The 15,736-nt window shown below is 49.5% G+C and overlaps 2 protein-coding genes across 2 annotated transcripts in view; one reads left to right on the top strand and one right to left on the bottom strand.

Annotated features, from left to right (window-relative positions):
• Positions 1-15,736, bottom strand: part of LOC132571389 (zinc finger protein 850-like) — a gene marked incomplete at its 3' end in the record, with an annotated part of 552,489 nt that overhangs the window by 179,710 nt on the left and 357,043 nt on the right. The window contains exon 6 of the mRNA XM_060238186.1: positions 4,788-4,810. Within this exon, the coding sequence (XP_060094169.1) occupies positions 4,788-4,810 (23 nt within the window). The remainder of the gene's footprint in view (positions 1-4,787; positions 4,811-15,736) is intronic.
• On the top strand, positions 5,376-14,452 carry LOC132570880 (zinc finger protein 420-like; the record flags this gene model as incomplete). Its single annotated transcript, XM_060237519.1, has 3 exons — positions 5,376-5,508; positions 10,451-10,570; positions 11,556-14,452. Coding segments are annotated over exons 1-3 (3,150 nt in total), but the record flags the coding sequence as incomplete, so codon positions are not given.

Below are 15,736 nucleotides of genomic sequence, written 5' to 3'. Positions count from 1 at the left end.
AGGCCAGTGAGGGTCCATCTAGTCCAGCCTCCTGTCTCTCACCCAGTGGCTGACCAGTTCCTCTGGATGGCCAACAACAGTAATGGAGGCCAAGGCCTTCCCCTGAGAAGAACATCAGTAGAGCCCTGCTGGATCAGACCAGTGAGGACCCACCTAATCCAGCCTCCTGTCCTACACAGGGGCCAAACAGTTCCTTTGGACAACAAGCAACAGGGCGTGGAGGCCAAGGCCTTCCCCTGATGCTGCCTCCTTCTCTGGGATCCAGAGGTTGACTGCCTCTAAATGTGAAGGTTCCCCTCAGTCACCATAGATAGCAGCCATTGACAGATTTGCCCTCCATGAATTTATCTAGTCTCTTTGAAATCTGTTTATTCCTGTGGTGGCCATGACTACACCCTCTGGTGGCAAATTCCACATTTTAATCGCTCTCTGTGTCCTGAACCTACTGCCCATCAGATGCCTTCGATTCCTATTTGGTTGAGGAAGCAAAATTCCTCTCTGTCCACTCTCTGTGGTGGCAGGACTTCCCTGTGCAGAAGCCGTGCTGGTTTTCCCTCAGCAGGCTTTGTCCTTCCGTGTGTCTTACAATTAATTCTGTCTTTGATTACAGATTCTGCTAATATCCCCGGGACAGATATTGGGATGACCGGCCTGTAGTTTCCTGGTTCCCCTCTGAATCCCTTTTAAAATAGGTCACATTCACAGGTTCATAGATCAACTGTCTCACATCCTTTAGAAACTCTTGGGTGTTCGCCATCAGGACCCGGAGACTTTGGGCCCCCCTAGGAGATGTCTACGGTAGTTAATGACATGAATCCTCATTTCAAACCACGAGAAGGATTTTCCTTCTGATCCAGGAGGGCTGTCCTGGGTGTGTCATGACCAGGGTCGGTGATGTAGCTCCATCTTCTTTAGGTTCCTTTCTGCCTTTTTGATATATTCCCCTCTCCCTCTTCATAGCCAAGTGAATAAAAGCATTTTTTCCACAGTTGAAAGTAACCCAAGAGAAAGGGAAGGAGATGGAAGAGCAGGATCCAGAAGGACCTGGAACGGGCAAGAGAGAAAGCAAAGGCCCCAAACCTACCCTAGCTGGGAGTGGTGTTGGATTCTGGGAAAGCCCTGAGCTGGAAGTCTGTTATCAGGTCACCGCGATCTCAGAGGAATATCGCCAGCATTTCCGGCAGTTCCGCTACCATGAGTCTGATGGGCCCCGAGAGGTTTGCAGCCAGCTCCATGGACTTTGCAGCCAGTGGCTGAAGCCGGAGAGGCACACCAAGAAGCAGATCGTGGAGCTGGTGATCCTGGAGCAGTTCCTGACTCTCCTGCCCCAGGAAATGCAGGGCTGGGTCAGAGGATGTGGGCCGGAGACCAGTTCCCAGGCGGTGGCCCTGGCCGAAGGTTTCCTCCTGAGCCAGGCAGAGGAGAAGAGGCGGGCAGAACAGGTGAGGGAGCTTCATGCCGTCCCTTCAAGTTGTGATCTTCCATCTTATATTCATCCCTCCAGACACTTCACCTGGGTTGATAGAAAACCAGATCCCTGATTCTTCCCATTGTGATTGAAGCAGCTCTGTTGATCGATGGGGGGGTGATTTGTCTCCTTGGTCTTTAACCTTCCTCCTTTTCCCTGTCTCTCTTCCTGCTGTTCCAGATGTGGGGACCATCTTTGAAGATGGAAGCGAACTTCTCTGAGGAGGAAGGGTCTCCTTTGGAGGAAGAGCAGAAGGCGCAGGCCCAGAAGTGTGTCCAAGAGGCCCACTCACACGGTAAGGGTGCCTTGTGCCAGATTTGGGCCCATTGTGAAGTTGTTGGCTAGAAGGTTGTGACTCAGCAGGGGACCTGGAAGGGGCTTCTACAGGCTGCCACCGCTCTGGTCAGGGTCTTTCTGGGGGCCCACAGTACCCCCCCAACCCCTGAATCTTCCTTCTTAGCAAAACCTTTTAGTCATAACGAAAGAGACGTGAAGACTCAGGCAACCTAACAACAACAGTTTATTTATAGTGCTCAAACAATTGGTGGGTAGTAAAGACTTTTAGTGCAACAGTGAATGGGGGAATGTATTTCTCTTTAATAATAGTATATCGGAATAATGTTTTATATCAACATACTCAGATAAGGGATGTTGGCTGTTTATCTCATTACCTATACTTGACCCATTTCCATTTTATGTATTCTTTTCTTCTAAATGGAAAACTAGAATGATGTTTATAATGTACAGATTGATGTTGAGTAGTAAATCAGGTGGACATCAACAAGGACATACGTGCCTTTGGTAATTTACTTAGCCTTGCAGAAACACCAATTGGCAAGCAACTTTTATTACCTCTTATGGCTCTCCAGGCCAAATGGCCTTCTAAACCGTCACACTGTTCCACCATGTGATCCCAGATCTGTGTCAGTTTTCCCTCTGAGTCAACAAACTGCATGTATTTCAGCCCACTGGACCTGATCCCCTCGTCTGAAGCGGTGTGCTTTTAGCACACGAAAGCTTACGTTCTGAATAAAACCTTGTTGGTCTTAAAGGAGCACCTTAGCTCCTGCTTTGTTAAACTGCTCCAGACCAACATGGCTGCCCTCTTGGATCTAAGAAAAGCCCTAGCGAGACGAGATACATGTCCCCTTCTCTAAGTCAATCCAATTCACTCCTCCTCCCTGGATGAGGGATTTCCCTGCAGCTGCAGCCTCCTCCATTCCAGCCTCAGCAGAGAGAAAAACCGTCCTTTCCAGCCAGACCTTTCATGCTTTCCCTCCCCCTCTGGGCCATGCGCCCACTAAGCTGCGGAGTCTTGTGAGCAAAAATTCTATTCCGTGAGCTACTGGCATTAAAGTTGTATAAATTAGTTTGCTCTGGGGCCATTTTTCCTGAGTGTCAGACAATGTACGTTATGCTGTACTGAAATGAATGCTTAGCTAAACTGTCTCCATCTTGAACCAATGTTAGTAACCTTGAGAAAAGACCTTGCATATCAAAGTAAAAAATGCAGATTGTTGCAAATGCTTGATGTGAACATTCCTTTCCCTGCATACTAACAACAGCAATTTCCCCTTTGAAGATAAACTGCCTCAGGGACGACCATTTGGCCTTCCCAGAGAAATAGCCAGCAACAACGAGATAAGAAAGAAAACCCGTGTGAATCTTAGCACCTCAGATAGGCAATGTTTTGCATTGTAGCTTTGTGTAAGAAACCTTTGATGCATACCCCTTAAAGCGTGTTCCCAACTGCTACAGAGTATCAGTCCCAATGTTCCCGTGTTCTGCTTATGGATTATCAAATAAAGCTTAACTTTGTATCAATTTCAAGGACTTGGCTGATTTGAGATCCCATTGTCTGACATTTTGGGACTGATCCCTCTTAAAGGCTTATCTGAACCGACCACTTTTAAGTCGGATGGCTGAAAAAGTTCCAGATAACAGAGAACCTACTGAACCTTTGGGGGCTGTGAAGACTCCCCCCCGGAACATCACCGGGATGCGGAGGACTGGAGGTTCCCCCTTGCATTTCCAGACGCTGTTCATCACCCCAAAGAAGTGGCAACCACGAACCTCCACCCTGATGGACGAGGCACCGGCACGCCACGAGATCCTGCTAGCGAGGCTGGCTCCAAGCGGGAACCCAGGGAGTGAAGGCAATCCCGATCGCATCGGCGACGAGGGAGACTGGGTCGGATCGGATGAGGAGCGAGGCCAGGGGTCCGATTTGGAGGGAGAAGACAGGAATCCCCTGAAGGGTGAGGAGCTCATGGCAAAGATGAGGAAAGAAATTAGAGACATGGCCAGGGACCTCAGAGATGAGATCCACGCGAACACCGTGGTCATGGCTTGAGAGGTACAGAGGCAGATTGACTGACTGCTGATTCACGATTTTGGGCGAGGCCAGCTGACAGCCCCCGCGCCGCCGGCGCCGGGCCCCGCCGGGCCGACGGGTCCGGATGCCCTAGCAACACCACGGGACCTACCGGTGCCGCCGCTAGTACCCGACCTCACCGGCAGGCCCCGAGGCTGCCAGGGCCCTGGGACCTCGGATGGGGCCGTGGACTGGATGTCACCTTCGATGGTGACCCCTAGGAAGTGGAATATTTCACAATACAAGCCAATAGCTACATGCACTATTGGGGGAACACCTTCCCTGACAAACCCAGCAGGGTGGACTATCTGGGCTCGAAGCTGAAGGAGGCAGCGAGGTGGTACGTGAGCCTGTATGAGAGCCAAAGCCCGGAGCTGACCAGTGTGGAGGGCTTCCTGCAAGCAATGCTACACCAGTACGAGGACCCCCTTCAGGAGACTCTGGCCCTCACCGTCCTTTGAGACATGCAGCAAGGGTCGAGATCGGTGAGAGAGTACATCGCCGATTTCAGGGCTCATTGCGCGAAGGTTCGAGGCTGGAGCGAGATGATGAAAATTGAGGCATATCAACGGGGTCTCGCTAGCCTCCTGGATAGGGCTTTCCACCAAGCCCGCCCCACCACGCTAGTGGGGTGGATGCAGCTGGCCGGGGAAGTCAAAACCAACATGAAGCACATAGCCCTGCAACGACAACAGCAACAAGGGGGAAAGGGGGGACGTGAGGGTCAGCCGGGCACGAAGACCAAGGCAAAGAAGGCCCCAACCCAAGGGGGGACCCCCAAGGTCGCTACCGTTCATAAGTGCTTTCGATGTGGCGACCCGGGGCACCTGGCAGCGAACTGCCTGGAGAAACCCCGAGCCCTCCCCTCAACCCGAAGCCAACGGCGGTGGGACCGAAGAAGACGCTGGGGAAGCCGAGGGAGCCCAGCCAGGGTAGCACCGCAACCTCGATGATGCTTGACGAGGATACTATAATTGTTGACCACTTGAACAAGGAGTCGTGGGAGCCTGAGCCGGCGGAAAACGAGAGCGACCTGCACTGAAAGGTGCCAAGAGGCAGATCATGGCTCTAACGGCACCATTACGGGTGAGAATATCTGGGGCCCTGCTCTTTGTCCCTTTGACTCTATTGAACCCAAATCTCAAGCGGTTCATGCACGCCCGAGCCCTAATCGACTCAGGGTGCACGCGGGAGATTATAACACCGAGACTGGTGGACGCCCTCGAACTATCCCGAACCCCGTTGCCCCACCCGATCCAGTTTGAACAAATGGATGGGTCAGTAACGAGGGGGGAGCCATGTGTGGAGGAAACCCAGGGCGCGTGCCGGTGGGGATAAAGGAGCACTGGGAGGTAGAAGTTTTCATTATTGCCCCTTCGTCCTCCTTCGATGTGGTGCTGGGGGTGGGCTGGCTGGTCAGGCACCAACCGGACATACAGTGGGGTGCGCAAACCATAGACTTCACCGATAAGCGGTGCGCACCATCACTGGTTAACCCAGTGGGGGCCAACCCCACCCCCAAAGAACGAAAGGATGTGTGTGTGGGTAGAGAAGATCCGCTCGATCCCCAAAGAATATCGGGACTTATGCAAAGTGTTTAGTGAGGAGGAGGCTAATGAACTGCCGCCTCACCGCAGCACCAACTGCGCCATCGAGCTGATTCCAGGTCAGGAGCTCCCAAAAGCCAAACTGTATTCTATGGGGTGGGCCAAGAAGGCCGAGCTGTGGAAGTTCACCAATAAGAACTTAAAGTGGGGCTTCATAAAGCCGGCCACCGCACCCCACACGGTGCCTGTCCTCTTTAGAAAAAAGGATGGGAGCCTTAGACTTTGCACCGACTTTCGTGGGATAAATGGGATTTCAATGTCCAACGCCTCCCCCATCCCTCTAATCAGAGATCTGTTAAGCACAGTGTTGGAGGGGTCTATCTTCACCAAGCTAGACCTGAGGGACGCTTATTTCCGTGTGAGGATCAAGGAGGGGGACGAGTGGAAGACGGCGTTCAACATGCCAATGGGACAGTTTGAGTATTTAGTGATGCCCTTCGGACTCCAGGGAGCCCTGGGAGTATTTATGAACTTTATCAATGAAGTACTGAGAGACTATTTGTATAAGGGGGTGGTGGTGTACCTGGATGACATCATTATCTATTTGAAAGATCTACCCTCCCACGTGCAGCTGGTGAGGAAAGTGCTGACCACCTTATACGAACACAAACTGTATGTGAAATTATCCACATGTGAGTTTCACCAGACGGAGCTGGACTATCTGGGTTTCTGAGTGTCCGGGAAGGGGTTGGCAATGGACCCCGCTAAAATACAGGCGGTGTTGGATTGGGATCCCCCGAGGACACGTAAACAGCTCCAATCATTCCTCAGGTTTGCTAATTTTTACAGGGGGTTCATTCAGGGGTTTGCCCAAGTGATGCTGCCCCTAATGGACCTACTTAAGACTAAGGGAAAAGGCATGGAAGCGAAGAAGCCTGGGGCCAAGTTAAGCTGGTCGCCAGAGTGCCAAAGGGCTTTCGACAAGCTGAAGCGCCTATTCACAAGTGAGCCAGTCCTCGCCCACCCAGACGAGCTCAAGCCCTTCGTGGTCCAGTGTGACGCTTCCGACGTGGCCGTAGGAGCCATATTGATGCAGAGGGACGAGGAGGGGAAACTGGGGCCCTGCGCTTATATTTCTCGAAAATTTTCGCAGGAGCAATGTAACTGGTCCGTCTGGGATAAAGAGGCGTTTGCTGTAACTTTCGCCTAAAGACTTGGCAGTCATGGTTAGAAGAGGCGAGGGTCCCAACTGAAATCTGGACCAACCATAAAAACCTAGAGGCGCTCACCGGCCTCCAAAAACTAACGGCAAAACAAATTTGGTGGGCCGGATTCTTCGCCAAATTCGATTTCACCCTAAAACACATCCCAGGGTCGAAAAACTTTTTAGCGGATGCATTGTCCCGGCTTCCCCAGCACGAGAGCCAGCGGGAGGAGGTGATAGACTCCCTCATTCCCCCCTCCGCAGTAGCGGGAGCTGTGACCACCCGATCCAGGAAGGGGGCGAAGCGGCCGGAGCCGTGGGGGGGAACAGACTAATTACAGAGACAGAAGAGGAGGGGACGCAGAGACCAGAAGGGTTTGTAAAAGGAGAGGGAGGATTTTGGTACTATGAAGGGAAGCTGTACGTTCCTAAATCCCTCCGCCAAGAAGTGTTACAGCACTGCCACTGCAGCAAACTGGCTGGCCACTTTGGCTATGTAAAAACGTTGCATTTGGTTAACCGACAATTTTGGTGGCCCCACATGAAAAAAGACATTTCCGAGTTTGTGGCCTCCTGCCCCACCTGCATCATGGCAAAAAAGCGAGGAGGTAAAATTCCAGGCCTCCTCCAGCCCACCCCCACTGCGAATCGGCCCTGGTCAGTGGTGTCCATGGACTTCATAGTATAACTGCCGGTGTCCCAAGGCAAGACAGTGATCTTAGTGGTAGTGGACACCTTTTCGAAGCAAGCCCATTTCATTCCATGCAAACAGCTCCCCACTGCCAAGAAGCTGGCATATTTGTTTTTCCAGCACATTGTCAAATTACACTCATTCCCTGACAAGGTAGTTAGTGACCGCGGGTCGCAGTTTGTTGCCAACTTCTGGTGGGAGTTTTGCAAACTGACAGGCATGGAACAGGGGTTGAGTTCCGCCTACCACCCACAGACGGACGGACAGACGGAACGCGTAAACGCCCTTCTGGAACAATATTTGAGATGCTATGTAAATTATCGCTGAATATGGATACAATAACAGCCTGCATAGTTCCACTCAAGCCTCCCCCTTCCAGATCGTAAACGGCTATGAAGGAAAGCCTTTTCCTTTGTTACCCAGCAGCCCTGAGGCGTCACCCCCACCTCCTGCCAGCAATGGTGGGGGGAAATCAAGAAGGGGTGGGCTGTCATTCAGAAGAATTTGGAAAGGGCCAAGAGAGACTACAAGGCCCACTTCAACAAAAAGCATTCTCCAGAATGGGAATTTAAAGTGGGGGAGACGGTTTTCCTATCTACCAAAAACCTGCCCCTGACTCAGACTTGTAGAAAAATTGGCATACAAATATCTGGGACCATTCAGAATAAAGAGAGTAATAAATAAGGTGACAGTAGAATTGGAACTGCCTAAACTGTTTAGTAAAATCCACCCTGTTTTCCATTGCAGCCTTCTTCAGAAAGATCCTGGAGTTACGTCTTGGCACCCCTGCCCTCCAGAGCCCAAACCTATTCAAGTGAAGGGTCAGAGTCACCATGAGGTACAGGAGGTGCTAGATGCCAAAATGAGGAAGGGGGTTTTACACTACTTAGTACGATGGAAGTACTTCCCACCTAGCTGTGATGAGTGGGTCAAGTCATCAGACCTACGGGCTCCACTGCTACTCAAAAGATTTTACCTACTGCACCCAGACAAACCCCGAGCAAGAGCTTAGGGGGGGCAGTATGTCAGACAATGTACCTTGTGCTCTACTGGAATGAATGCTTAGCTAAACTGTCTCCATCTTGAACCAATGTTACTAACCATGAGAAAAGACCTTGCATATCAAAGTAGAAAATGCAGATTGTTGCAAATGCTTGATGTGAACATTCCTTTCCCTCCATACTAACAACAGCAATTTCCCCTTTGAAGATAAACTGCCTCAGGGACGACCATTTGGCCGTCCCAGAGAAATAGCCAGCAACAACGAGATAAGAAAGAAAACCCGTGTGAATCTTAGCACCTCAGATCGGCAATGTTTTTGCATTGTGGCTTTGTGTAAGAAACCTTTGATGTATACCCCTTAAAGCGTGTTCCCAACTGCTACAGAGTATCAGTCCCAATGTTCCCATGTTCTGCTTATGGATTATCAAATAAAGCTTAACTTCGTATCAATTTCAAGGACTTGGCTGATTTGAGATCCCATTGTCTGACACTGAGCTGAGACAAAAATGTGTGAGCAAGAGGCTAAAAAACTGTGAGCTAGCTCACACTAACTCAGCTTAGAGGGCACACTGCCCCATGGCTAGTTTTTCCTCCAAAATTCTGCCACCCAATCAGAGAGAGAAGGGATCCTGGGAGACCTCTGGGAGATGTAGGGCCCACTAGCAACTCCTAGGCAGGCTTCTGCGTGTCCTCTAGGCCGCACTTGGCCTCCAATCACGACAAAGGTTCAGGACAGGGGGAAAAGGAAATACTTTTGCATGCCACAAAAGGAAATATTTTTCCATTTGCACCTAGTACCTGATGGCCTCTGATGGGCCTCTGCTTCATATGTTTATCCCGTCCCCTCTTGAAGCTGTCTGTGCTTTTAGCCATCGCCTCTTCCTGAAGCAGTGAATTCCTCATGTTAACTAAAGTATTCCTATATCACCTTCCATACCTTCCATTAGAGGGATTTAAGGCAGCTAAAAAAAAAAGTTGGTCTCTCACCGCTGGGAGCTTGGAGGCAGGACAAGGAGTAGATGTGATGTCTCATCCCGTTGAACATTCAGACATGACATCAGAGGGTCAGCAGACACTCAAGAAACCCCTAAATATTACCCTCCAGATTTCAGATGTGCTAATATAATGTTTGGGTTTTTGAACTGATGTGATTGTATCTTTGACCTCATTTCTTCCAACCCCACCACTCCACTCCACCCCCCCCCCCCCCGCTTCACCCAGAAGCCTAAACACAAAGGTTCATTGGAGGGCCAAGGCACCCAGAGAATGGCGTTCCTGGGCCTTTGGTCAGATCGAGCCAAGATGCTGTCAGTTTTGAGCTCTGAAGTTCACAGGATAAGTCTCAGGTTTTGGAGGAGGAGAAGAAGAAGGTGATGATGATATTGAATTTATACCTTGCCCTTCAGTCTGAGTCTCAGAGTGGCTCATAATTAACTTCCTCCCCTACATCAGAAACGTGTGAGGTGGGTGGGACTGATTGGGCTCTGACAAGCTGCCCTTTCAAGCACAACCTCTGCCAGAGCTATGGCTGACCCAAGGCCATGCTAGCAGGTGCAAGTGGAGGAGCGGGGAATCAACCCGGTTCTCCCAAATAAGAGTACGCACACTTAACCACTACACCACACTGGCTCACTACACCACACTGCAAATGTGTTGGCAGTGATTATACCCCCCCCCCCCCCCGAGGCTTCTCCTTACCTCTCCCTCAAGTTTACTCAAAATTGTTACACATTTTTTTAAAGTATACCCAGGACAGGATTTCACAGCCTTGGGCACAGGGGTGCATGAAGCAGGATTCGAACAAGCAAAGAAAATATGAAGTCTCTGCTAACATCCTTTATTCCAACATTCTCTCCCTCACAGGCAGTGAAGAGATGATGTTAAGCCGTCATCTTTGTGGAGGAGTGGAAACGGGTACTGCCCCTGCAGTCCAGGTAGGGGAGATGAGCAGGGGACCGCCTGAGTTCCCCCCTCTTCCTCAGGGGGGCTTTTGCTCCTGCAGTTGCTGCTCATGTGTCTGAGCGAGAGGGGCTCTGAAGGCCGCTCACTTTACCCCCCTGGCAAGCTCTCCATCCTGCACCACCCCAGAATGCCCCTGTCCAGAGTACAGTCTTGACTGGGACAGTCTCTGATGAGGAAACCTGCTTTTTCTTTCAGGGTCCCTTTTCCTTTGAGGAGGTGGCTGTGTTTTTCACCGAGGCTGAGTGGGCCCTGCTGGATCCAGACCAAAGAGATCTCTACAGGGAAGTCATGCTGGAGAACTATGGGAATGTGGCCTCTCTGGGTAAGGATCTTTCAAAGGTGCGAATTGCTACCATTGTGATGATGTGTGAATCAAAATATGGAAAAGCAAAAGGTCCTTGTGAGGCTTGGTCCTGTACTCCCCCCCTCTGGAGGACTCCAGGAGCTGAGTGGGCTCTGAGATCAGCCGACACACCGGGCTGGTCCAGGGGCCACTGTGGTCAATGTCGTGGCCAGCAGGAGAGGCAGGGTGGGTATAGTGACCTGAGGTGGAGACAGACAAAGGCCTCGTTTCACTCTTCCTCCTCTTCTCTCTGTCCCAAAGAAAGCAGGGATGTACAAGAGGCTGCAGTGAAATCCTGACTTCTTCCCCTACCGCAGCAGACCTCTGTCATGGGAGTCTGAAGATCAGCTCTTCATCTCTCTCATCACATGAAGAAGGAAACTCTCTGTCATGGGACTAGACATTACGATCAGTTTTGTATTTAATCATCAAAGAAGAAAATATTGGATTTATATCCCGCCCTATACTCTGAATCAGAGTGGTCACAATCTCCTTTAGCTCCCCCCCATTCACCACAACAGACACCCTGTGAGGTGGGTGGGGCTGAGAGAGCTCTCCCAGAAGCTGCCCTTTCAAGGACAACTCCTAGGAGAGCTACGGCTGACCCAAGGGAATTCCAGCAGGTGCAAGTGGAGGAATGGGGAATCAAAACCAGTTCTCCCAGGTGAGAGTCCGCACACTTAACCACTACATCAAACTGCAGGTCCAAGGACCTTCATGGCAAGGCAAATAGGAAGCACAGAGGAAAATATCTTTGGCACCTTTTCCCTTCAAGTACATTTAGGGAGTTTTGGGGAGGGAAGGGATAGTCAGAATGTAGGAAAAGCTCTACAGGAGGGGTGGGCAGGGACAGGTTGTGACCAGCAATTTAGGAGTCAAAATTGCGTAGTCATGAGTTAGGAGTTTGTGGTAGGTGCCTTGGCTCCTTGTGTGAGTTGAGATTTGACTTCCCTCTTTATTCCAGCAGAAGATGTTGAAGAGCCAGTTGGGGAATTTCATGGGTTCCCACTGGAAAAAGCCAAGACTGAACAAGCTGAAGGAAACTTTAGGAACAGAGATGAATCACAGAGGCAGGAAGGAAATTGTACAGCGAAACGGGGAGTTAAGACCATTCCTTGCCAAGGAAGCAGCTTCCGTGAAATCCCAGTCTCCAGCCGTCACCAATGGACTCCTTCAGGAGTGAAACCATTCATGTGTTCCAAGAATGAAATGACATTAACCGGTCGAACCAGGAGAAATGCATGTTTCCCAAACCACAGTATAACGAAGGCATATAAATGCCATTATTGTGAAAAGTACTTCAGATACAGAACACAGCTGTTGGTACACCAAAGAATACACACAGCACAGAAGCGTGTTGAATTCTCAGAGTGTGGAAAGATGCTCAGTATGAATTCCAGTTTACAAAAGCCACAAAGAACCCACAAACGGCAGAAGACTTTTCAATGCTCAGAGTGTGGAAAGACATTCAGTGCAAGTTCCAGTCTTCAAAAGCATCTAAGAACCCACACAGGGGAGAAACCTTTTGAATGCTCAGAGTGTGGAAAGAGATTCAGTGAGAGGAGGATTCTTCAACAGCATCAGATAACCCACACAGGGGAGAAACCTTTTCAATGCTCAGAGTGTGGAAAGAGATTCCACCGCAGTGGCCATCTTCGACAGCATCTAAGAACCCACACAGGGGAGAAACCTTTTGAATGCTCAGAGTGTGGAAGGAGATTCAGTGTGAATTCCAGTCTTCAAGAGCATCTAAGAACCCACAGAGGGGAGAAACCGTTTGAATGCTCAGAGTGTGGAAAGAGATTCAGTCAGCGTGGCGGTCTTCAGTATCATCAAAAAACTCACAGAGGGGAGAAACCTGTTGAATGCTCAGAGTGTGGAAAGAGATTCAGTCAGAATAGTACTCTTCAACAGCATCAGAGAATCCACACAGGGGAGAAACCGTTTGAATGCTCAGAGTGTGGGAAGAGATTCAGTTGGAGTGCCACTCTTCAGCAGCATCATAGAACTCACACAGGGGAGAAACCTTTTGAATGTTCAGAGTGTGGGAAGAAATTCAGTCAGCGTGGTGGTCTTCAGTATCATCAAAGAACCCACACAAGGGAGAAACCTTTTGAATGCTCAGAGAGTGGAAAGACATTCAGTGCAAGTTCCAGTCTTCAAAAGCATCTAAGAACTCACACAGGGGAGAAACATTTTGAATGCTCAGAGTGTGGAAAGAGATTCAGTGAGAGGAGGATTCTTCAACAGCATCAGATAACCCACACAGGGGAGAAACCTTTTCAATGCTCAGAGTGTGGAAAGAGATTCCACCGCAGTGGCCATCTTCGACAGCATCTAAGAACCCACACAGGGGAGAAACCTTTTGAATGCTCAGAGTGTGGAAGGAGATTCAGTGTGAATTCCAGTCTTCAAGAGCATCTAAGAACCCACAGAGGGGAGAAACCGTTTGAATGCTCAGAGTGTGGAAAGAGATTCAGTCAGCGTGGCGGTCTTCAGTATCATCAAAAAACTCACAGAGGGGAGAAACCTGTTGAATGCTCAGAGTGTGGAAAGAGATTCAGTCAGAATAGTACTCTTCAACAGCATCAGAGAATCCATACAGGGGAGAAACCGTTTGAATGCTCAGAGTGTGGCAAGAAATTCAGTCAGAATAATACTCTTCAACGGCATCAGAGAATCCACACAGGGGAGAAACCATTTGAATGCTCAGAGTGTGGGAAGAGATTCAGTTGGAGTGCCACTCTTCAGCAGCATCATAGAACTCACACAGGGGAGAAACCTTTTGAATGTTCAGAGTGTGGGAAGAGATTCAGTCAGCGTGGTGGTCTTCAGTATCATCAAAGAACCCACACAAGGGAGAAACCTTTTGAATGCTCAGAGAGTGGAAAGACATTCAGTGCAAGTTCCAGTCTTCAAAAGCATCTAAGAACTCACACAGGGGAGAAACATTTTGAATGCTCAGAGTGTGGAAAGAGATTCAGTGAGAGGAGTTCTCTTCAACAGCATCAGATAACCCACACAGGGGAGAAACCTTTTCAATGCTCAGAGTGTAGAAAGAGATTCAGTCAGCGTGGCAATCTTCAGAAGCATTTAAGAACCCACACAGGGGAGAAACCTTTTGAATGCTCAGAGTGTGGAAGGCGATTCAGTGTGAATTTCAATCTTCAAGAGCATCTAAGAACCCACAGAGGGGAGAAACCTTTTGAATGCTCAGAGTGTAGAAAGAGATTCAGTCAGCGTGGCAATCTTCAGAAGCATTTAAGAACTCACACAGGGGAGAAACCTTTTGAATGTTCAGAGTGTGGGAAGAGATTCAGTCAGCGTGGCGGTCTTCAGTGTCATCAAAGAACTCACAGAGGGGAGAAACCTGTTGAATGCTCAGAGTGTGGAAAGAGATTCAGTCAGAATAGTACTCTTCAACAGCATCAGAGAATCCATACAGGGGAGAAACCGTTTGAATGCTCAGAGTGTGGCAAGAGATTCAGACAGAATAGTATTCTTCAATGGCATCAGAGAATCCACACAGGGGAGAAACCGTTTGAATGCTCAGAGTGTGGAAAGAGATTCAGTCGGAGCAGCAATCTTCAACAGCATCAAAGAACCCACACAGGGGAGAAACCATTTGAATGCTCAGAGTGTGGCAAGAGATTCAGTCACAGTGGCACACTTCAGAATCATTTAACAACCCACACAGGGGAGAAACCTTTTGAATGTTCAGAGTGTGGGAAGAGATTCAGTCAGCGTGGTGGTCTTCAGTATCATCAAAGAACCCACACAAGGGAGAAACCTTTTGAATGCTCAGAGTGTGGGAAGAGATTTAATGTGAATACCAGTCTTCAGTATCATCAAAGAACTCACAGAGGGGAGAAACCTTTTGAATGCTGAGTGTGGAAAGAGATTCAGTTGGAGTTCCAGCCTTCAGTATCATCAGAGAACCCACACAGGGGAGAAACCTTTTGAATGCTCAGAGTGTGGAAAGAGATTAAGTTGAAGTGGCTTTCTTTAACAGCATCTAAGAACACATACAGGGGATAAACATTTTGAATGCTCAAGAGTCTGGGAAGACATTCAGTTTGAAAGCCAGTCTTCAAAACCTTTTGAATGCTCAATAGTGTGGAAAGAAATTCATTTAGAATCTTCAATAGCATCAAAGAATCCGCACAGGGGAGGACCATTTGGAATGCACAGAGTATAGAAGAGATCCAACGTGAGTTCCAGTCTACAAAAGTATCTTAAGAATCCACACACAGGTGAAACCTTTTGAATGCTCAGTGTGGAAGGATCTTGAGTCACAGTTGCATTCTTCAACACCCAGGGATGGCACATAGGAGTAGGCCAACTACTAGATGAGCCTGGAAGTCCCTTCCGACTCAATGATTCTATGAAGTAGGCAGCAGCCTAGGCCGAGAACCTGTCCACTGGGTGGCTGGCTTGGCTACTGAAGGCAGCGCAGCTACAAGCCTGTTTCAGTGTACAGACTTCCATTTTCTGGCCCCATGAGTCGGCAAGGGGTGGCGGAGAGGAGGGCTGGGGCTAATAATTTAGAAAGAGAAAGTAATCTAAAAAGTATGATGGGAGTCAGGTTTTATTATGACAATTCTAATTCAAGAAGCATTTTAAGGTAGATGCTGAGCTGATATAATTTAGCACACCTTCCGTTGATGTCAGGGGTGTATGGCATGCTGGCTGGGGCTGATGGGAGTTGTAGGCAAAAAAGATCTGGAGAGCTACCGTTGGCCACTCCTGGCATATGCAAATGAGTTGTGCTAATAAGCTCTGGCACCTCTTCTTCAATAAATGACTTCTGGCTGTAGTGCTGAGTCCTGGCCAGAGGGGGCGGAGCAGGGACATGCGGCAGCAGCTGTTGTCCAGAGCCAAAATATCCTCACACACCTGTTTCCAGTCCAGCCAAACGGAAGCCCCGGGGCCAGTGTGGCCTCTGTAAACTCTTGTGCCCCTTTAGCCACATCCACTTCCTCTCCTCTGCTGCCCTTGGACTCAGCGGGGGCTCGCCAACCCCAGGAGGGGTGAACAGACATGGCTCTGCCCAGATGGAAGGTGACAAGCAGTGAAGAACACTCGTCAAATGTGGGTTTCATAGCTTCTCTGCCTCCCTCCCTCCCTCCAACACCTGAGAGCTTG

The sequence above is a fragment of the Heteronotia binoei genome, chromosome 5, assembly GCF_032191835.1.
Source record: "Heteronotia binoei isolate CCM8104 ecotype False Entrance Well chromosome 5, APGP_CSIRO_Hbin_v1, whole genome shotgun sequence".
Lineage (NCBI taxonomy): Eukaryota > Metazoa > Chordata > Lepidosauria > Squamata > Gekkonidae > Heteronotia > Heteronotia binoei.
The sequence above is the reverse complement of the archived record's forward strand: the minus strand, read 5'-3'. Positions and strand labels throughout refer to the sequence as shown.